Below are 23311 nucleotides of genomic sequence, written 5' to 3' on the forward strand. Positions count from 1 at the left end.
TTCCATGAAATAGCCTGTCTTCAAGCCCCATTGCCCTCTACTCTGGACTTGTTATCTCTTATTGCAGCATTAGAAATGAAAAGAAAAGATGGTTAACATTTTAGAGGAGTAGATTAAAGTAGCATTAGTGAAACAAAGCAGGTTTTTGAAGAATTTTGCATTGCCCTGAACTAAATTATTTGCTTAGAAAAAAATAGACTATCACAAAGGAACGAAATGAGAGTATTTTAAAATGAATATAATAAGATAATCTATTTAACAGGAATTATGAAAGTATGGATGTAAAGGTATGCTTAAAGGAGGTCTACAAAGCAGAAACTTGAAAAGCTTTAACAAACTGTTCATTTTTTTGTAGATGAATTCTTGTATTAAAAACCCCAAGATTCTTCTGTTGAAGTGTTCCATTGAGTATCTCTACAGAGAAGAGACTAAATTTACTTGCATTGATCCTATTGTGCTGCAGGTAGGAATTTACTGAAGCAATAATCTGGGGTGTTTGTATGCTGTGCTGCTTGCAAAATCTTGCAACTCATTCTAGCTGATGAAATTTGACAGGCAAAGAAACTTGTTTGCTCTTGTTTCATTTTCAACATTTATTATAAAAGACATTTTTTATGTCTTACACTTTAGCAGCTTACCAAAACCTCTGTCACTCTTGGGGACTATTTGGAAGTAAAAGCGAAAATCCAGTTCCTGGTTGCCCTTCACATTTGGGTCATTGATTTACTTTAAGGATTTCTCTTACCTTATCAGGTTCCCCCTGGTAATAACTGGTTTTAATACAGTCTTTTCTATTCATACACATGCTTCTAGAACATCAGTTAGTTTACACGCAATTGGTAAATGGGAATAATGTCAGATGGAAGTTGTGGTTTCCATGTGGTTTTTCTTAAGTAAGAGGGCCCAGAATAGCTATAGTAGGATTATAACCCTCAGCTGGAAAGAAAAACAGCCTCAGCTCAGTGGCTATGCAGGCACGGACACTTTTGGCTCTATTTTAGGAGATTAAAAGTGAGCTCCTGCTGGAAGGGCCCTCTCCCCAGAGATGTACCCCAGCCTTGGACGGCTGTTAATGGCTCTGCTGCTCAGAGCTCCACTTCCAGTTGTACTGTTGCAGTTGCTTTTGTACATTTTAAATTTCTCTTGAGGCAGTTCCAGCTATGCTGAGCTGCCCGCCCGGGCTGTCTGGGTTCTTTCTCCGGGTGCCAATTATTGTTTTTGTTAGTGCTCTGGATATGAAGTTGCATAGGTTTAAAAGTTTTCTGCCCCAACCCCTTTTCTCCCATAAATGCTATTAATTTTAATTTGTGGTGGTTAAAAACGGGAGGCTTTCAGGAATGTGTATATTATATTATAGCAGAAACACTTATATTCGGTTCCAGAAACATTTAGGGAAAACATTACTTGAAAATTCATAGGTGATAGGCCCAGTTTTTCCAAGAGCGGTAGAAGCAATCTCTTTTGTACTGAATTCAGACACCAACAGGAACCTGAGTTGTGGTGAAAGGCACTGGGGTTTATGAAACGGCTCTGTTGCTTAATGAACTCTGTTACCTGGGGCCGGTTCCTCTTTGGAATTCAGCTACGTACTGTGTTTCCCCGAAAATAAGACCGGGTCTTATATTAAGTTTTGCTCCAAAAGACGCATTAGGGCTTATGTTCAGGGGATGTCATCCTGAAAAATCATGCTAGGGCTTATTTTCCGGTTAGGTTTTATTTTCAGGAAAACATGGTATCAGTAAAAATGAGAGGTTTCGACAAGGCTTTACCATCCCTTCTAGCTCTGATTTACCGTGACTCTTCAGTGGAGAGCTGACATAAGGATTGGGGTGAAACACAATTATAATTTGTCGATCTAAAATCCTTGATGCTAAGTTTTCTTATCTCCCCAAAGGTGTCAGAAGAAGACTTTTATAAGATTAGATCACAACTACGTTGATCATGAGCTACATCTTGGTTTCAGAGATGTTAAAATGTAAAAAATTGTGTGTCTCGAAATTGGTGAACTAGGTCATTGAAATCTACAGATATTTATTTACAAAAAAGTTGTACTTAAATTTATCCACTTTATTTTACTCCATTGTTGTAGTCAGGTTACCAGACTAAAGTTTTTTCACGTTAGAGAAGTATGCTCTGGGCAGTATGTACTTAAGAAACATGCCTTTATTCATAAACCTAGAGTGTCTTGTTCATCAGTGCTTTAAAACATAGTTTATTGTATCTTTAATTCCTATCTTATTAAAGCTTTTAGTTTGAATTGGTAGACAATATCAGCTAAATTTTTTCTGACCTCCCCCCCCCCCTTTTTTTTGGTCCACTCAGTGTGGAATGACCGAAAAATCCAAGAAGCTAAAACATAGATCGAAAAAGGAGGATCAGAAACCAAGGGCAAGGAGATAATTAGCCTGAAGCTTTACTGTCTTCATCAGGCCGGCCTTGCTAGGTGTGTTGGTCTGCCACTGCTCCATTCCGTGCTCATGGCCTACTTCTAATTCTCCTTCTGTGTGGAGCCTGGCCCAGGCCTCTTTCTTTAACATGGTCCTTCATGTACAGTTGGGATAGTTGACTGGAGCTGCCATTCCTGTACCAGATGCCAGAAGTTTTATTCCAGTTACACTGTTGGAATTGCACAAATAAAGTCATTTTAAATGCCATTAAATTGCAATTTCGTAAGCAGAGTAGGAAGTTAACACGTTTCAGGAAAGAAAAATTCTGTTTTTGTTAAGTATGTATATTGTTATAATATACAATTTCTATCAGTGTAACCGAGGAAGGTGAGAAGAAAAATACTCCGTAACAGGGCAGGTTCATTGTAGGGAATGGGCTCGTCCCTGTCTGGTGGCACTGATCATGAATACAGTCTCGCTCAGAAAACACTGGGCATATGGGCAGAAGTAACAAACATGCTCACATGTCTAGTTGTCTCCTGTCTGAGTTGAGAAATTATATGAAACAATTAATGGATTGTATTGTTTTAACTGTGGATATTATTTATAGTATTCATTGGCTTTGAAAATAAGCCTTTGTCATGAAATTGTATTAAGCATTGTGTTTTAATTTTTAACTATAGCTGTTCTAGGTAGAATATGATCTATTGGGAGATTGAAATTAGGAAGTAGCTGGACTAGCCTGTTAGAGAGTTATTTATGCAGATACCCAAAAGAAAAGATACTCTGGTGTGCTTCAGAGTGTAAAAAGTAGAATCCTTAACTACATCAAAAACACTTAGAAATTGCTTTCATTTTGGGGGTTGTGAGTTAGGTTTTTTTTAACCTCTGAGAGCTAGCTAATTGGATTCTGGCTTTTATATTACAGATTATTAAGAATTAAAAATCCATCAAAGTAAAATTAGTGAGTTGGAGAATGGAATTTCTCCTGAAATTTGTTCCAGCATAATCAACAGTTTGGAGACATGAATAATATTCTTGATTGTGTTTGAATTAACTTACAGACTTATTTATGGACAAAGAAAAGTTAGCTGACATTGATATTAATAGGCAAACTATCCTGATATTTAAATGTCTAGATCTTGACTTGTACCACATATAATATTTCTGATTTATCTTATTTAGGAAAGGGAATTCTTGAAGAATTATGTTCAGCGAATAGTGGATGTTCGACCCACGTTGGTTCTAGTGGAGAAAACAGTATCTCGGATTGCCCAGGACATGTTATTGGAGCATGGCATTACTTTGGTCATTAATGTAAAATCAGTGAGTTTTCTTTAGTTTTCTATTTTTATATCATTTAAAAGAAAAATCACATCTTTTAAGTTTATATGCATGTGTGGTAGGTATGCAGGGATCATTGATTATCTATTTCTTTGCTGAGCCACATATATTGAAAGTAGGACAGGAGGCATGGCAGCTATTTCACTATTTAAAACTGGAGAATCTCAGGCTGGAAGGAAATGTGATTAGTTACATAACTCTCATTATAGGTGTCTGCAAGACCAAAGATGTAATAGACATTAGTTAATAAGTGTATTTATTGATCCCTGATTTTGTATGGGGAATTGTACAAGCAGAAAATGCTCTCGCCCTTGAAAAGTTACTCCCTTCAGAATAACTGAATTCCAACCCAAGAAGTGCCTCCCCTGCCCCTAGAGTAACCTGTACCAGTGTATGGTGCTTAAATGCTTTTTGATGACGTTATTAATGAGTGTGGTTTATTTTAGAGGCACGTTTTGATTACTAAGCTACTATGTACGTGTGGACTAATCTAGAATTTAAAGTCATATAATTATCAAAATTAAGGAAATTCATTGTGAAGGATAGTTTTAATTTTTCCTATTACCTTTCCAGATTAAATTTACTAAGGATTAAATTCTTCTCTAATTTCGTAATATAATGTTTTTCTTTGTTCTAGCAAGTTTTAGAACGAATCAGTCGGATGACCCAAGGTGATTTAGTCATGTCGATGGACCAGCTGCTCACAAAACCCCACCTGGGCACCTGCCACAAATTTTATATGCAGATGTTTCAGTTGCCTAATGGTGAGTGATCTTTAGCATCGATTCACCCTAGATGGGGGGCCTGAGGATATTGGTTACCTATCAGTACTTAGTAGGTGGTATCTACGGTGTTTACTTAGTAGCAGGTATCTACGAATGAACGTATTAGCAGGGGTTACATGAGGCTAGGCAACTGTGATCTTTTCTCTTACAGATGGTAAGGTAGTGAATTCATTCTGCCTTGCCTTCTGGACTGGATTGCCACCTATTCTTAACTTTCTGTTTGTTTATTTGTAGAACAAACCAAAACACTGATGTTTTTTGAAGGCTGTCCCCAGCACCTGGGCTGCACCATCAAGCTTAGAGGAGGCTCTGATTACGAGCTGGCTCGAGTTAAAGAGATCCTAATATTTATGATCTGTGTAGCTTATCATTCTCAACTCGAAATCTCATTCCTCATGGATGAATTTGCTATGCCTCCTACGTTAACGCAAAACCCTTCCTTCCATTCTCTGATCGAGGGACAAGAGGGTGAAGAGGCTGCACTGGAGCCGTTCAGCGGGAGTCCCCTCCCCCGGGAGCCTGGCTTCCCTGTGGAGTTTCTGCCCTCTGATGATGGCAGTTCGCTAGAATCAAGGCTTGTGTTTGAGAAGGGTGACCAGGAAAATAAAGCTGTTTCGCAGGATGTGTCCACTGTGAGGCATCCGGAGTTTGCCACAGCAGCTTGCCCGGCAGGTATCCCCTACGCTCTCTTTCCATCAGTCCCGGAATCATTGTTGCCGCTTCATGTGGATGACCAGCAGGATGCCCTCGGCTTTGAGCCGCCAGAGACTTTGCAGCAAACAGATGAGCTACAAGACCCCCAAAGCCAGATGAAAGCCTTCAGAGACCCTCTCCAGGATGACACCGGACTCTATGTTACGGAGGAAGTTACCTCTTCTGAAGATAATCGAAAGACTTACTCTTTGGCGTTTAAACAGGAATTAAAAGACGTCATCCTCTGTATCTCCCCAGTGATCACATTTCGGGAGCCCTTCCTTTTAACTGAAAAGGGGATGAAATGTTCCACCCGCGATTATTTTGTAGAGCAGGTTTACTGGTCTCCTCTCCTCAATAAAGAGTTCAAAGAAATGGAGAGCAGGCGGAAGAAACAGCTGCTCAGGGATCTCTCTGGCCTTCAGGGCATGAATGGAAGTGTTCAGGCCAGGTCTATTCAAGTCTTGCCCTCCCACGAGCTCGTGAGCACTAGAATTGCCGCGCATCTGGGTGATAGCCAGAGCTTGGGGAGAATGCTGGCCGATTATCGGGCCAGAGGAGGAAGAATTCAGAAAAACTCAGACCCTTTTACTTATTCGAAGGATGTATCAGGTACTTCAAGTGGCAAATCAGGAAGCAAAACTGAGGGTGATGAAGAGAGAGGCTTGATTCCCAGCGATGCAGTGTGGTCAACAAAGGTGAGTGAGCCCACTTTGGGTGCTTGTGTAAATTGAGAATGTGTTGACAACTCCATTATTGGCAGGGTAAAAAAAAAAAAAAATCAAACATGACAAAACTGCATGCAGATTTATTAAATATTTAAGTTATGCTTTCTTTGTGTCTTAGGTCTGTCTGCTTACGTGTTGCTTTAAAATGTGTGAAGTAGGAGTATAATGTAACTGGGTTATGAGAGTTTCAAGCTGAGCTCACAGTAAACTAGGAAGAGTTCTGAGTAAGGGATATATATGGAGCTGCTTAAAATTTCTGGCAGGATGACTTGGGTGGGACGTGGAGTGTCTTTGATTCTTTTACTGGTAGTGAGGGGGAGAATGGGAGATGGAAGCTTATTATAGGAAACGGAGGTGTTTTTAAAAAAACGTTTTATTTAGTTTAACATAAAACACTTTACATTGTTATTTAACTGACAGTGCTCTCTTTCTTTACTTTTTAAACAGAAATTGAGGGCAGGTTAAGGAAGATTTATTCATGGAGATATTATTGATCATGGTGGTAATAAAATTAACAAATTCATCTCTAGATGAGGAAATGCAGTTGTTTAATAAAATAAATTAAAAAATGTCCAGTTCCGCTGGTAGTCGGGAAAGTGCTAAATAATAATGGTATACCATGTTTTATTTGTGAGGTTGGCAAAAAGGAAAAGTGATAAGAACCGTGGTTAATGAAGTACGGGAAAATACCTATACTAAATTTTACATAAATTTGTGTTTATACACATTTACGTAAATGTATAAAAAGTAATAGGGAGGTAGGTCTCTACTAGTTTGCATGAACATGTGTGTACCTTTCATTTAGGATCCCTATCTTTTATAACCGATCCCGCAGGAAGAAGTAAGCATTTTGCATAAGGATGTTTACAATTTATAGGAATATATGTACAAGGATGTTTACTAAAGCATTATTTCCAATTGCTTGCTGTAAAATGGACGAGTTGGATCTTATTTAGTGACCCAGATAGAGCCCCATGATATATTTTCAAGTTTTAAAACAGCAAGTTGTGTTTTAATATATGTAGCATCATCCCATTTTTATAAAAACAATCACCTGTTTGTACTTATGTGGGTGTTTCTGTTTGTAGTATGTGTATGAGCTAGCAACAAGAATGCATGGTTTTAAATGAGAAACAAAAACTCAGACACAGACAATAGTTTAGTGGTTGCCAGAGGGTAAGGGGGTTGGGGGGTGGGAGATGAGGGTAACGGGGATCAAATATATGGTGATGGAAGGAGAACTGACTCTGGGTGGTGAATACACAATGGGATTTATAGATGATGTAATACAGAATTGTACACCTGAAATCTATGTAATTTTACTAACAGTTGTCACCTCAATAAATAAAAGAAAAAAAAGAAAAGGAATGCATGGTTTTTAACCAGTCAAATCTGTCAATTTGGGAGGTTGGGTGGCATCAACAGAAGAGAGGCTTTATGTACTTCATGAACTTTTTCATATACCTCTGTACTGTGTGAATTTCAACAGAGAGCAGGTATTAACCTTTGTAATGATCAAAAATAGGTATAAAGTACAAATAAATAAATACCTTAGAATTTAGATTTCTGGGTATCTCAAATTGATGTTATATCTAGCTATTAGTTCAGACTGTTTCAAATGGATGGTTTCATATTTAATTAGCTATTTGCTTCCAGAATAATTTAATATAGTTTTGTAAAAATAAAGAGCATTTAAGAAAACAAGCCTATGTAGACTTCTGTTTGTATTTTTATAACTTTAATTTAAATTTTTTTGTATTGTTTCACCACAAAAACAAACTGCTGTTTTTCCTTCTATGTAGTTTCTTACAGTTTTAAATCTTCACAAGAACTACGCTTCAGTGATGATGGGTGGTTTTAAAAATTGAGTGGACTGTGTTGGATTTGGGAAGCGTGCAGAGGGCCCGGGGTGTGTAACAGCTTCTGGGTGCTCACCTGTTTCTTCTCTTCCAGATGGACTGTCTGAACCCTGCTAACCATCAGCAACTGTGCGTGCTCTTCAGCAGCTCCTCGGCCCAGTCCAGCAACGCTCCCAGTGCCTGTGTCAGCCCTTGGTAGGGTCCTGTCCCCGCGCTCTATTGCACTTTGCTTAAGAACAGAATTCCAGCAGCTTAAAGAAATGCTTAGGATCTGTTTTCCAGTCCATGGCACGCTGTCCGCCATGTATGAATTGATAGAACTTTTAAACTTGGGAATTAAGTACGAAATTTCTCTTTGTTCATGGGTAGAAGTAAATGAGGTTACCTTAAAGTAAGAGTGAAAATGTGAGTCTGGAAGAGAAATTTGTAGTTATAAAAGCGAGAAAGTTGATATATAAAAGCTGGTTTTCAGCATTTTGATAACGTACAGTTTAGGCGGGTTTTCCTTTAGGCATCATTTTCATAAAAGCAGTCAGTCTTTTGCCTTAAGTTTTATCCTAAAACTTAATTCTAAGTATTGATAGAAATGCATTTTATAATGTTATAAATTATTTGTTTCAAATGATAGTCACAAAAACCTAGTCATTACGTAGTTTACCTTTAGTTTTAAAAGTACTGTGGAACATTAACTACTTGTTTTTGGAGCACTGTTTCCATGACAAAATGTGTTTTATATTTTAATTTTGGGCACCAGAAACACTTATTTCTGCCAGTGAGATCAGGGATTCTTCTAGTATCCGTATAGTTCTAGCAGGCTGACTGGGGGCTGGGGGAGCCCAGAGGAATTTTCCCTGGGAGTTTATGGACTCCTCAGGTCAAGGCCTGAATAAGATGTGGGGAGTCAGCAGGGGTGTAGGCAAGCTCTCGTGTTTGTGGGCATTGCTGTGTTACCTATAAGGTGAGGAACTGGCTCTCCTGGAAGCAGATGAGCTACATTTCACCATGCTCAGGAGTGGCGTGGCCTAGAGAGCAGGAGAGACAGGAGTCCCATGTTACGGTGACAGGGCTTAAAGCTTTGTAAAGAGACTTACTTCTTCCTAACTCAAATCAGTTTTACTGCTTTACTAGTATAGTTTATGCATCCTGATTAAATAGTTTCATGAGACACACATGGACTGGGAGTGGATAAGAGGCTGTAGTGTGGCTAGTCCAAACCTGTTTTTATCTGATAAGGTAAAACCTATAACGATAAAATAATATTACCTGCGTTAATATGATACTATATTATAAGCACATCAACAGATAATCGGTTTGTAAGCTCATGAAATGTCTTTGCTGTGTGGTCCTAATTACGATATGTTACTAAGAAATGATCTCTTCTTTTAGGATTGTAACAATGGAATTTTATGGAAAGAATGATCTTACATTAGGAATATTTTTAGAGAGGTACTGTTTCAGGTAAGAACAAATTTTCTCTTTATGTTCCACTTAATGCTTTTTCGATGCCTAAAACATAAACATGATAGAGTATTGTTGTCTGTCCTTCACTTTTATACCACATGTTAAGAGTGTCCCACGCAAAGAAGTAGTAGTCTGCTTCATATTCAACCTGGGGTGTCTTACCCAGTTCATTCCTCAAATCTTTGCCCACCTAGTTATCCTGCCAACCCTAAAACTTTTTTCTTTTAGGATGTTTGTTTTTACAGTGATTCAAATGAGAGGCAACAGAAGCCCAGGGTCTCGGTTTAAGTTTTAAGGCTATCACCTGCCACGTATATTTCAAAGAGCACTTTACCACTCCCCTTTGTAGAGAATAACAAGCTCCAGAAATGCCAGGAGTTTTAATAGGTAAAATGAGGTGGTGTTTTAAAAATGCTCGGCAAATTGAAGGCACTTAACAAGTGGGAACTGTCCCTGTACTGTAGTTGAAGACAGGATGTTGGACGGGAGGCCCCAAACAGTACTTGTCAGTGGTACTTGGGAACAGACTCCACCCATTGTCCTTACTCTAGACAGGATGCCGCACTTCCTTGGCAGTGGCTCTGATTAGCCAGCATTCATTGTACATCACTCCTAGCTTTGGGGTTAATGTGGGGACTTTGTTCTTGTCAAGGTCGTCTTATCAGTGTCCTAGCATGTTCTGTGATACCCCCATGGTGCATCACGTTCGGCGCTTTGTCCACGGCCAAGGCTGCGTGCAGATAATCCTGAAGGAGTTGGATTCTCCGGTACCTGGATATCAACATACAATTCTCACTTATTCCTGGTGCAGGATCTGCAAACAGGTAAACGTACCCTGTGGCTATAGTATTTCATACGATATCATGTATATCTTTATTCATATAGTTCTTTTTTTTGTGGGCGTGAGGCTGGTCTCTTATTTTGGATGTGGTGTCATTGGGCTCTTAGTTATTTTACCTTCTGGTGTTGTATGTCACATTTAATGTTTGCTTCTTGAAGATTCTATTTTAGAATTTGTCAGATATCTTGTCTAGTCCTGACAGTTCTCAATGATGTTTGTGTATTCATTCAGCAAACACTTACTTAGCACCATCTGTGTGCCAGGTACTGTGCTAGGCCTTAGGAATGAAAAAAGAACAGGATATGGCTCCTGTCCTCTAGGGGACAGACAGACTTACAACACAATAATTACAGTATGCTAGGATGTTTGTGTAAGTTTGAGCCTATATCTATGTTGCTATCTTAAGAGGTATAGATGAGGCCATGTTTAAATTGATCTCTATTGGTGTTTCATGTACATTCTCGAGAAAAGGACCATGTGTTTTATTTCTTCTATGTGCTTTTCTTTTATAACTCCAGAGGAAGTATTTGGTGCCAGTACTATGTTTTTAATATACATTTTTTATCCAAATTGTTTGCAGTGAGCATGTGCCAAATTTAACTTTATTGGCATCTTTATTGGCTTATTTTGGAGTGTGCTCTTGGAAGGCACATATGGGAATTACAGGTAAAATTATAGTGTGGCCTGTATCGATATTAGTGGTTGAGGAGGGCAAAATCAAAGTTAGCTCTTTTTGCAGTAGCAAACGTGCAGCCATGAAATCGTTTTTTGCAATTATCAGTCTTACTTTTTATACTTGTTCTCATTGCCCTTTAGTTCCTGTTCGGCAGCTGGTAATATTTTGTTGTAGAATATATGAGCTTTTGTGCATTGACCAGTGAACTAAATGAATACTTAAATTTGATCTTTATAACTTGCATACTTTGGTATATGCACTTTATTTTAAAACATAAATTTCCGCCTTTGGGATTACGTTAGAAAGGAAAAGGTAAACAGTATTTGTTATGCCAAAATGAAAAACTTCTATGTGTCAAAAAGTTATAATTAATACATTGATATATTTAATATTAAATTTCTGTAAGCCACAATAATAGAAAAATGGGCAAAAGGCACAACAAAGTAATTTAATACAGATCGCCATTAGATTTGTGCAAATAAATTTTACTTAGTGGTAGTCAAAGAAGTATATAAATAAAACAACAGTGAAGTGCATTTTTTTCCTTTGAAATCTTTGATCTTTTACAGTTTGAAATCAGATTTTAAAAATTCATAATTCCTGAGATTGGTGAGAAAGTGGAGGAAGTGTTATGCTGATACTATTGGAGATGGTGTAAACGAGTACACCTGTTTTGGATGACAATGTGACAGTGTCAAAGACCATATAAATGTTCATGCCCTTTGACCTACCAACTCCCACTTTTATTAATTTATTCCAAGGAAATAATTGTGGTTATTTATAAGTATTTATATACAAGAAAGTTCATCAGAGCATGATCAAAATAAAAAAACACTTGTAATGACTTAAATGCACATCAGTAGGGATTGGTTAAATATCTCCATATAATGGAATACTCTGTAGCCATTAAAAATCAAGTTGTACAAGAGTATTTCATGTGGGAACATATTTATAGTCTATTGCTAGTAAAAAATATAAAGGTTATGAAACTAATTACAGGAAAGAGTTTTTATATACAAATATGCTTCCTATACATACAGAAAGAAAGTCAATATGCTAGCATATTGATGTTGGTGGTGGGATTACTGGTGATACTGCCCTTCCCAGCCGTCCCTAACTCCACCCACTTTTAAACCTGTCTTTTGCCAGTTTCTGCCATCAGAACGTATTAGATTTATATTAGAAAAGAAAATACATTATTTTTTTAAAAGAGAGATTCTCAATATATGATTAGATAAGTGATTTATGTTGAATTTCAGGTAACACCAGTTGTTGCTCTTTCCAATGAGTCCTGGTCCATGTCATTTGCAAAGTACCTTGAACTTAGGTTTTATGGGCACCAGTACACTCGTAGAGCCAATGCTGAGCCATGTGGTCACTCCATCCACCATGATTACCACCAGTATTTCTCCTATAACCAGATGGTGGCATCTTTCAGGTAAGAAATCAGAGCACTTGTACACAATCACATACTCCCTGGAAAGCTTTGTGACTTTTCCACTACTGGGTTGAATTAATTTGTGGTGTGAGTTGTTCCCCACACCCACCTTTGCAAATGCAAAGGGCCATACTCTTGTGTGAAGATCTTTCAGTGTTATTTATTTAATCCTTCCCCTAGGAAATAGATATTATTATATACCCTCAGATGGAGAGCTTATAGTTCACTTATAAAGCTAGCAAGTGATGAAGTCATAATATGAACAGGTGTTACTCTTAACCACTGTTTCCGTTTTTGCATCTGAGAATTTGTCAGAATTTTTGCTAAGACATTAACTAGGATAATCGAATAATCGGACATAAGGATAATCGGATAGTCTAGATAGAGCTAAAATCACTAGTTCAGAGACGGGTAGTTACACTGCGGTATTAAATGATTTGAGAAAGCCTTCAGGTTCCGCCTTCAAAATATACCAGACTCTGAACACTTCTCACCACCACTTCCACTCTGGGTTGATCCTGTTACCTTTCACTAGATTATTGCAGTAGCCTCAATCAGTTTCCCTTTGGCCTTGACCCCTGCAGCCCTGTTCTCCACACAGCAGTCAGAATGGTCCTGTTAAATGAAAATCAGGCCAGGCCACACCTTCTAATGGGCGTTTCACCCAGAGTCCATTTATGGGCCTATAAGCTCCTACATGCTCTGCCTGCCCCCTCACTGGTGTCCTGGCTGGGCCTCAGTTTTATCAGGTAGGCTCCTCCCTGTGACCTTGCATTTGCTCTTCCCTCTGTGAACCCCCTCCCCCATACCCCAGACATCTGCCTGCTTTCCTTACTTCCTGTCTTGGTTCAGATTTCACCTGCCTTGACTCCCTATCACCTCATTCCCTGCTTTCCTCCAGCTTTATTTTTCTCCTTAGCACTTACCATGTGATATAATACACATTTTAAGCATTTATTTGTCTTGTTTGTTACCCTAATATTATTCCTGAATCTTGAGGGCAGGAATTTGGCCCTTGCTTAGTGCTGTATCCTTAGCACCTAAAACAGCACTTGACACAAAGTAGGCCCTCAAGAGATGTTTGTAATTGGGCCTATTTCCTTTTTGAAGCAAGAGCTTTTTAACCATGACCCTAGGGCATAGGTGAGGTATAGCACTTACTAGACGACTTACACCTTCAGGTGGAGAGGAAAGAGAGACTCCTGGAGATTTCTCAGGAGCCAGGAAGGTGGTGAGTACCTGTCTCAGCTAATTGTAGGAAGGAGTCCCGCTCCTCAGTTGTAGAGGTTTGTATCCTAGTCATGTTTGTTTTTAAAACACAGGAGGGATAAATGGTGACATCACAGTGCAGTGAAAAAACAAAATCCTTCCAAAATTGGGGAGAATATTTATAATGGTTCAAAGTTGTGTTCAGCATTTTTATAATTGTTTTAAAACACCATTTTATGGAAACTTTATTATTTCTTATGCCTCATAGGATTTAATTGACCATCATGATTTACTTTTACTCAAAATATTAAAATATTTTTCACTTTTCTATTACTTGTATTTTCTTCTCTCAGTTATTCTCCCATTCGGCTCCTTGAAGTATGTGTTCCACTCCCCAAAGTATTCATTAAACGTCAGGTCCCATTAAAAGTGTCCCTTCTTCAGGATCTAAAGGACTTCTTTCAAAAGTAAGTTTTAATTTCTTTCATCATCTTTTTTGTTCAGTACTGCCTGTAATCTATAGCTGTTTTAAATACCAGGTTTGTTCATGTAGCTTCCTTTGAAAATGTAACTAACTGCATTTTTCTAATTGTGTGTTGTATATGCATTATGTAAAAAAAATGAAAATGTAGACAGTACATAAAAGTATTAAAAAAGAAGACAAACCCTGTCAGACATAACTGTCAAAATTTATGTATACCCTTTCAGGTCATTTTTGTTCTGCAAAATGATATATGATTATTAATTACATAAAACATTATAGTTAAAGTTTTGTTTGTGACATCTTTTTTCTATCTATATGAGATTAGAAAATTTGATTCTACTTTTCTAAAGTGTTTAATCTTTATACTGTTAAGAGTTTCACAGGTTTATCTTGCTATTGATGAAAGACTTGCATCTTTGAAAACTGATACGTTTAGCAAAACAAGAGAGGAAAAAATGGAAGACATCTTTGCACAAAAAGAGGTAATTTATTTCTTTGACAGAAACCCAAAAGTTAACTGTTAACTCATTGGAAGTGTCTTTTGAGGTGTGTCTCAGGTGGCTGGAATTGTTTCTGTTTCTTGTAGATGGAAGAAGGGGAGTTCAAGAACTGGATTGAGAAGATGCAAGCAAGGCTTATGTCTTCCTCTGTAGATACCCCTCAGCAGCTACAGTCAATCCTCGAGTCACTCATTGCCAAGAAACAGAGCCTCTGTGAAGTGCTACAAGCCTGGAATAACAGGTATGACTTTGCAGACTGGTGTTTCTTTAATAATGTTGCAAAATTTGCTCTGCCATGATGTTTTTAATTTAAATGTCTTTATTAACTATGGACATTTCATTGTACTCTCAAGTTGTAGAAGATTTTATTTTCTGTCTCCACTACCACCCCCACATCTTTTCATCTTTTAAAATAAATGTGCTAATCTTTAGGTAACTTGTGAAGATTAAAACTAAACATGAGAGTAGCCTCTAATGCTGTTTCAAATACTTATAGTGTGTGTGCTCATTGAATCTAATATATGTGAATTATTGTGTGTCTTATACCTTTATTTAAATATTTATTTTGTGAAATATTTCCCTTTATGCTTATCTAAGTGTTCAGTTAGATTATTATAGCATTTATTTGTTGAGCACTTGGATTATGCTAGGCACTAAGTAAGGCACTAGACGAACATCTACTCTTTTTTTAAATTAAATTCATTGGGGTAACATTGGTTAAGAATAACATGACGTAAGTTTCAGATATACAATTCAGTAACACGTCATCTGTATATTGCACTGTGTGCTCACCACCCAAAGTCTAGTCTCCTTCTGTCACCATATGTATTTGACCCCCCATTTCCCCCTTAATGCCCCCCCTCTGGTAACCACCATACTGTTATTTGTGTTTACATTTGTTTTGTTTATTCATGTTCGTTTGTTACTTTCTGTTTTATATCCCACATATGAGTGAAATCATACGGTTCTTGTCCTTTTCCATCTGACTTATTTCACTTAGCACAACACTTTCAAGATCCATCCATATTGTCAACAAATGTCAATATTTCATCCTTTTTAATGGCTGAGTAGTATTCCATTGTATATATGTACCACATTTTTATCCAATCATCCATCGAAGGACACTGTTTTTTCCATATCTTGGCTACAGTGAATAATGCTGCCGTGAACATGGAAATACATATGTCTTTCCAAGTAAATGTTTTCAAATTTTTTGGGTATTTACCCAGAAGAGGGATTGCTCTTAGCTCTATTCTTAATTTCTTGAGGAACCTCCATCCTGTTTTCCATAGTAGTTGTACCAATTTACAAACCCACCAGCAATGTATGAGGGTTTCTTTTCTCCACAGCTTCTCCGACACTTTTTATTCTTGTCTTATTGATAATAGCCATTCTAAGAAGTGAGAGGTGGTACACATTCACTCTTTTATTGGGTCTTATGAGTCCTACAACGTGTGTACTATTTTCGTTTTACAGAGGAGCAAACTACGGCCTTACAAGACTTCAGAGATTTGCCCAAGTTACACAGCTGTTAATTGTCAGAGCTGGGCTTTGAGCCCAGGTGTACTGGTGCCTAAGGCCTTTGTTATGTTATGCTGTCTCTTATAATAACTTGCTATTCCTTTGTAAGTATAGTCATATCAGTAACGGCTCTTGATTAATTGATTAGAAATAAGACAAAAACTTAGTCTTTGTTATGTACAACTTTAAAATCTATTGCAATCAAAATGTTAGGAAAATCTAATTATTGTAGCTTCAAAGCTATAAGGAGAAAATTTGTAAATGTTATTTAGGATATTAGAAACAAAACCATATTCTTTTTGTTTGTTTGTTTTCCCCTTTAACTGTAGGTTGCAGGACCTTTTCCAGCAGGAAAAGGGTAGAAAGCGGCCTTCAGTTCCTCCAAGTCCTGGAAGAATGAGACAAGGGGAAGAAAGCAAGGTAATAAAATGTAGTTTTGTCTTCAGGCCTTTACTGATATAAATATTATAATTAATTTCATTTATGACATTTAGAAATGGTAGTTTAATATATACTTTATTAATAATATTAAATAGGGTTTTTCATTTTAAAGTTGTGAGGTTTCAAGGAGACATAACCTGGATTAATATTTTATCTTATCCTAAAATAAAATATATTATAATTTATTTGTTGGAAACATTTATTAAAAGCCATTGTCTACTGGCATCACTGGGGGTAGCATCTTGGTGGCAGTAGGTGCTATAAAGGACAAATTGTGGATGATGTGAGTGTATAATAGAGTTCTAATGTATTTTACTGTGCACTTTTGGGTGTTCTTTGTCTCTGTGCTTAAGAGAGAAGCTTTACTTAAGGGTCTGCGCTGGGTTAGTTCTACCTACTGATTTAATTAGCCATTCCGGTTAGTTTTGTCTTGCTGCATAACTAATTACCACCGGCTTGGTAGCCTAAAACACAAAGGTATTACCTTGCAGTGAGTCGGGTCTGACACAGTGGGGCTGGGTTCTCTGCTCAGTCTCACAGCTGCAATGAAGGTTTCAGCCAGGGCTGTTATCGGAGGCTCAGGGTCCTCTTCCAGGCTCATCTAGGTTGTTGACATAATTCAGTTCCTGGTGGTCATAAGACTGCGGACCCCCTTTTGTTGTTTGTGGTCAACCAGAAATGATTCTCAATTCAAAGAAGCTGCCTGCTTTCCTTGCCACTTGGCCCCTTCCGTTTTCAAAGTCTACAACAACAATGCATCAAATCCTCTTATGTTTCAGATCTCTACATTCTTTTGTGTCTGACTTCTAGACACAGATTTAAAGAACTTGTGATCAGGTCAGGCCTACCTGGATAATTCTCCCTACTTGAAGGTTAACTGATTTGGGACCGTAAACATATCTCTTTTTGTACAAGTGTATAATATCTATAGAGGAATATGTAATGGAATGATGGCTCCACGTACCTTAAATCTTTGTGTGACTTATATATAAATGAATTCTTCCTTTTTGTCTCATAAATAACTGTATAGGAATCACTTTTTCTAAAAGTTTAGGTGATAGGAAGAATAAGGATTACTGAAGATGATTTGTATAGTACTATTTGCCAAGTAGTCTAGGGCTGTCAATGGCTAGCACAGATTGCTGGTGGCTTTTCTATTTGCCCACTGAAGAAACTGCAGAGCTAGTAGTGTAAGACCTTTAATTATATATAGACACAGACTTGAAACTACAAAATCATTCAACAGATGATTGTCTTTTTTGAAAGATTGAAAGTTGATTTGAAAATGTGTAGCACTGCCTTTATATATTTTTTAATTTATTTTTTAATTAGTTTATTGGGGTAACAATTGTTAGTAAAGTTACATAGATTTCACGTATACAATTCTGTAATACATCACCTGATTATCACACTGTGTGTTCACCATCCAGAGTCAGTTCTCTTTCCATCACCATATATTTGATGTAGCACTACCTTTATATTCATTGATTTGATAAGTAGTTCTGGAGTGCTTTTGGGCGCTGTTCTAGGTACGAGGCATACATTTGTGAACAAAGGCCATAGTCACTGTCCCCAGTGAACATTTGCCTAATGAGGAGGAGATTGAAAATAAACAGATGAATCGATAACCATTTAAAAACCAATGGAAAAAAGGCTATGGAGAAAAAAACAAGGGAGATGGAGAGTATTGCCAAGGGAGTGGGTGATGGTAGATTATTTTATATAGTGTGGCCAGGAAGGTCTCTCTGGTACGGTGAGTAAATCTAAGAACGTTCTAAGCAGCAATCTAAGAAATTACTTTGTAATCAAATTGTACACAGAGCTTATAGTCATTCTAAAATATATCTTATCTATGGATAATGGGACTTGAGAAAGTCCAATGGATAATGAAAGGTTTCTAGATTTAATGGATAATCATAAGTAGCTCCTAGTTGCTTCAATACTAAGAAGTGAGCTACTGTTTAGAACAATATTCTCAGAGTGTGGTTCAAGGACCCCTGGGGGTCCATGACCCTTTCATGGGCTCTATGAGATTTCCCTTTTTCAATTACATATCAATGTGAGGCTGAATATTTTTTTTTGTACACTTCAATCATAATAATGTAGCTCAATAAATTACATGCAGAAGCCAGAGGAGAATCTCATCTATCAAGAATGTCATCTATTAAGCTAGACATTAAAGTTTTGTAAAAGTGTAAAACAGTGCCACTCCATTACCATTTCTTTGAAAATAACTATTTTTAAAATGAAAAGATACATTGTTTATGTTAATAGGGAATGGGTTTATTGTTATTTTTAAATGACTTAATAAATGCATATTCTAAAACTTTCTCAGTTTTAATTTCTAGTAAGGTAAAAATTGGAAGATCAACCCATATAAAAGCTGAGTGTCTTAATAATTCTTAAGAAATTGTAGGGGTCCTGAGACCAAAAAGTTTAAGATTCACTTGGTTAAAATTTTTTTTTAATGTGATTTTAGTCATATTAAGAACAAAGTGTTTTCTTTTCTACAGATAAGTGCAGTGGATGCATCTCCAAGAAATATTTCTCCAGGACTTCAAAATGGAGAAAAAGGTTGGTCCTTGAGTCTAATGATCACCTGCCATTGGATTTAAGGAAATTTCTTAGTCTAGTAATTGTTTTTAACTGCTAATTTTGAGAATTTTTTTCTGATGCAATTGTTCATAGACTTATTTTTTTCCTTCCTGTAGAGCATTTATAGCACTGTCAGTTTATCATAAGATTATCATAAAGTATATTACAAGAAGAGAAATTAGGTTCCTGAAATATACTATAAATAGAGAAGGCTGCTGTTGGGGGAAGACCAAACAGAAGAAAGATCGAATTTTTGTTTTGCTTGTTCCAAAGTCAACTCCCCGGTTTTACTGCAAAAATCTTACAAAGTTTAACTTAATAGTTCTATGTTACTAAAATCACCTCTAGCTGTTTTTCACAGTAGTTCATTAACTAACTTGGCATCCTAGAAAATTTGTTGGAAAATTTACTTAGACTATTTTCGTAGAACAAGACCTCAACTTAGAGTTTGTGGCATTTTCCTATTATAATTAAATGAATTTTTACCCTGAAAATAATCATGTGATTTTTTTCTTTTCCCAATAGTGTCATGACTTAATTCTCTATTAAACTGAATGAACTAGTATTTAGGTAGGCATTCTGGTCTAATACAAAGAATACTGTGTAGGAGTCAGCCTTGGTTGCTGGTCACAGTGCTGTCACCAAGGTGTGATTCTAGTCAAATCATATGGCCTGTCTGGATTTTTGAATCCGTTTCTAAAATATGCACCAAAATGGCATCAGTAATTTTTAGGAAGCTAAAATCCTTTGGTTTATGAAGTAAAAATATGAATTGGCATTGTAGAAACATTACTATCAGGTAGAAATGGACTTAATGTTTTTAAATGACTCATGTAAGTTTGTGTTTCTCTTTAGAGGACCGCTTCTTAACAACCTTGTCCAGTCAGAGCTCCACCAGTTCTACGCATCTCCAGTTGCCTTCTCCACCTGAAGTCATGCCTGAGCAGTCGGCGGGAGGGCCCTCTGAATTAGATACAGCCAGCATATCTGAAGGTACAGTTCGTCACTTTTACTGTACTTGATCCAAAAGAGAAAAACTCTCTGCAGGCTTTTACACATGCTCTTTTAGGTATAACTTCTTATCATATTACTTACTCAGTTGCAATGTTTGACAGGTAAATATCTCAGTAATAGAATGTTATTCAGCTTCATCTAATTTCTGGGGAATATTCCTTTCTTAAGTCCCATGAAGCACAATTGTTGCTTTGTAAGAAATAAGAGAAATTGCAGGCATTTCTCCAACAACAAATGTTTCGTATGCCTTGCTTCTCTCTTTCCTTGCTTTCTATTAAACAGTAACTACTTAATTGTAGTGCAGACTTTAAAAATAACTTTTAAATTGTAATGAAACTTAGATGTCATGGCCTCAGTGCACACACATGACTGAGGGGAAGTGGTAACATGAACAGCTGTGACTAAATTCATGGGTGGTCAGGCAGTAATTCCATCGCGGCTACTGCCTGGCCTCTGCCATTGATGGCAGGGTGATCTCAGTTTCAGAAATACTGACGTGTAAAAAAAGAAACCCCTTGGAGTCAGTGCAGTGTATGCTTCATTGTTGCTTCCTGTTTCGGCCCGTAATAGTCATTCCTAGATCAGAAATTTTATAGCACAGTTGGTAATTATTGTGTGCATATACCTGTGTTCCAAAAAGGAAAAGAAATAAAGTCGATGCTTTATACATTTTTTTTTGCTCTTCCTGAATATCAACATATAAGTAGATTATTTTTCATCCTAGATGTGTTTGATGGACATTTGCTGGGTTCCACAGACAGCCAGGTGAAGGAGAAATCAACCATGAAAGCCATCTTTGCAAATTTCCTTCCAGGAAATAGCTATAACCCTATTCCGTTTCCTTTGTAAGTATTACAAAGAGCCAGTGCTTGTTGGGTGGTTTTATTTTTACTGAATTTAAAAAAAAAAAAATCTCTCTATAGATTTACTTTCTACATATTTAAATATGTTTATTTAACTGTATGTGGGTATTTCTCAATCCTAAATTATGCTTCATCATAGTCTTTGGGTATAATGTAATTTGTAGAACATGTTATATAATACATGAGTGGGTGAAAAACGTTAATTAATGTTGCTTAATGCTTAAGTTTACTGGTTCTGAAAATAATTGTTATATGTATATTTTACACATATATATTTTTTTGTTGTTGTTGAAGATGTATTGCTACATTTGTTGATCTCAGAATCCTAAAAATTTTATTGCTGATTGTATATAGGATGATATTACCCAATAATTTACTGGGACATGGTACTTTTTCTAACAGTGGTGATGAATTACAATGACTCATACAAGTGTTTATGTGATCTTGTTTGTATTGGGCTCCCTTAGAGTGGGAAAAAATACAAGCTGGCTGTGAGAGTGTTTTGCTTCTCCGGCCGCTCTTGTTACATTGGGACAAGTGTATCCAAAAGGTGGACATTTGTTAATAAGGACTTTGTCCTTAATCTGACTTATGTATTTATTTATTCAGTCAACATTTAAACTTATTGATTGCCAGCTCTAGTGCCCCAACGTGTAGTAAAAGATTAATAAGGAGAAATCACTGCTCTCGGGAGCTCACCGTCTTGGGGAGGAGACAAGTAGAGACTCACGATACAGTAGTCTTACATACTGTGATAGTCGTATGTAAAGATCCTTGTTTTCTCTGTTTCAGACTCGAATATCTTAGTTTCTTGACTGCTTATGGTTCTCTTTTTTTATGACCATTGCACATGCACTGGCTTTCTTCTTAGTCATTAACTGTCAGTCTTTCTCAGGAGAACTTGACTAGACCCTCCCCCCAGATTAGGTCTGTTTGCTATGTGCTCTCATGATTCCCTCATGGTACTTACCACAGAAGGTAATTATACTTATTTGTAGGATTATTTGTTTTTTTTACCCCACTGTACTGTATATTCTACCATGCCTATTTTTTTTTCTTCACTGTTGTATTGTTACCATCTTATACATGTTAGGTGCTTAATAATAGTTTTGCTCAATAAATAGGTGTTACACGAATGAATGTTTCCCTTGGAGGTTTAGGGTGGAGGTTGAGAGAGTAAGATTTGGGTTAAAATGGAGTCACACCATTGAGTTTCCATGTGATAATAGGAGAGTGGCTATGTTATGTTCTTTCTTACTGGACTAGTAGCACATTTCCACAATTCTAGAAGACTTTTCTTTTGGACTTAATAATAGAGCAAAGTCTTTTACGCTTATGTAAATCCTTTTTGAGATGAATATGGCCTAATGTTTTGGCGGTGTGGGAAAAGCTTTGTTTGGAGTAACTATTCCAGAACCCTCTGATTTGAAAAGTAATTCTGATAATTTTCAATTGCCTTCAAAAACTTTCTGTTGATATGTTTTCGTTGGCTGTTTGGTTCAAGTTCTGCATACATTTTGGCTTACTTAATTACATTCTTATAATTGTGCAGTATGTACTTAACTTAAGATTGTCTTGAGCTGTATTTGCAATGTGTTCATGGTTTGTATATGTGACTAATTGCTAATTTTGTTCTTATTTATTTATGTACCTCAAATTTTGAGCAGTGATCCAGATAAACACTACTTAATGCATGAACATGAACGGGTACCCATTGCAGTCTGTGAGAAGGAACCCAGCTCCATCATAGCCTTTGCTCTCAGGTACTATTAATAGGGCTTTTCCACCTGTGGTTATATTTCTATATTTTATGTGTATTTATTAATCCCCTTGTTGTTGAGATCTGTCACATAGAACAGAGCAAAATGAGTAAATATAAGTAAAAACATACGCTCTTTGGGTGTGATAGCTTATTCTGTTTCTATCTGAAAATAGAAACTCTTTACCCACATAATTATAGGATAATTCTTAAGAAGGCTCCTAATAACTAAATTGACTAGGCAAGTTGTTTACTAGTCCTTATATCCTCTAACCATTCTTCCTTTATACTATAGTATGTACCATTGTATCCCTTCCTTCAATTTACTTACTGACACAGTACTTAGAACGTATTTGCCTTATAGCATGTGAATATCTCTTTGTACTCTTCATTGCATTTCCTTCCTGCTTCTCACACATAGCAGGTAGTTTTCTTACTTAGAGTAATGCTGTTTCTGTGCCTTAGCCCATTTATATGCCCACAGTAAATCATGTGTCTTAAAGAAGCATCCATCTTTAGAAATATTTATATATTATCTCTAAAAGACCAAAGCTTTTTAATCTTAACGGTATCTTGGCAGTGGTAGAACCTAGTTTAAGTAGAATCTAAGTTGTTTAATTAATTTTTTTTATTGCAAGGTGTTGAAATTCTGATTTTTTTACATATTGGTTATAAGGAGTACACTTATTCAATAAATATTTGAATATTCTACA

At 36.8% G+C, this 23311-nt stretch overlaps 1 protein-coding gene across 7 annotated transcripts in view; it reads left to right on the forward strand.

The window, feature by feature from the left end:
• The window catches only part of PIKFYVE (phosphoinositide kinase, FYVE-type zinc finger containing), a 69399-nt gene that overhangs the window by 32823 nt on the left and 13265 nt on the right, over positions 1 to 23311 (forward strand). For all 7 annotated transcript variants that reach the window (XM_019726947.3, XM_019726946.3, XM_019726951.3 and 4 more), the window contains 16 exons: positions 356 to 463; positions 3573 to 3713; positions 4369 to 4495; positions 4751 to 5907; positions 7891 to 7991; positions 9183 to 9254; positions 9910 to 10081; positions 12034 to 12212; positions 13775 to 13888; positions 14279 to 14387; positions 14492 to 14646; positions 16256 to 16346; positions 18881 to 18941; positions 19818 to 19955; positions 20701 to 20821; positions 22507 to 22602. In XM_019726947.3, coding sequence (XP_019582506.3) covers positions 356 to 463; positions 3573 to 3713; positions 4369 to 4495; positions 4751 to 5907; positions 7891 to 7991; positions 9183 to 9254; positions 9910 to 10081; positions 12034 to 12212; positions 13775 to 13888; positions 14279 to 14387; positions 14492 to 14646; positions 16256 to 16346; positions 18881 to 18941; positions 19818 to 19955; positions 20701 to 20821; positions 22507 to 22602 — 2942 coding nt within the window. The remainder of the gene's footprint in view (positions 1 to 355; positions 464 to 3572; positions 3714 to 4368; positions 4496 to 4750; positions 5908 to 7890; positions 7992 to 9182; positions 9255 to 9909; positions 10082 to 12033; positions 12213 to 13774; positions 13889 to 14278; positions 14388 to 14491; positions 14647 to 16255; positions 16347 to 18880; positions 18942 to 19817; positions 19956 to 20700; positions 20822 to 22506; positions 22603 to 23311) is intronic.

The sequence above is a fragment of the Rhinolophus sinicus genome, chromosome 17 (assembly GCF_057876585.1).
Source record: "Rhinolophus sinicus isolate RSI-liver-muscle chromosome 17, RSI-T2T, whole genome shotgun sequence".
NCBI lineage: Eukaryota > Metazoa > Chordata > Mammalia > Chiroptera > Rhinolophidae > Rhinolophus > Rhinolophus sinicus.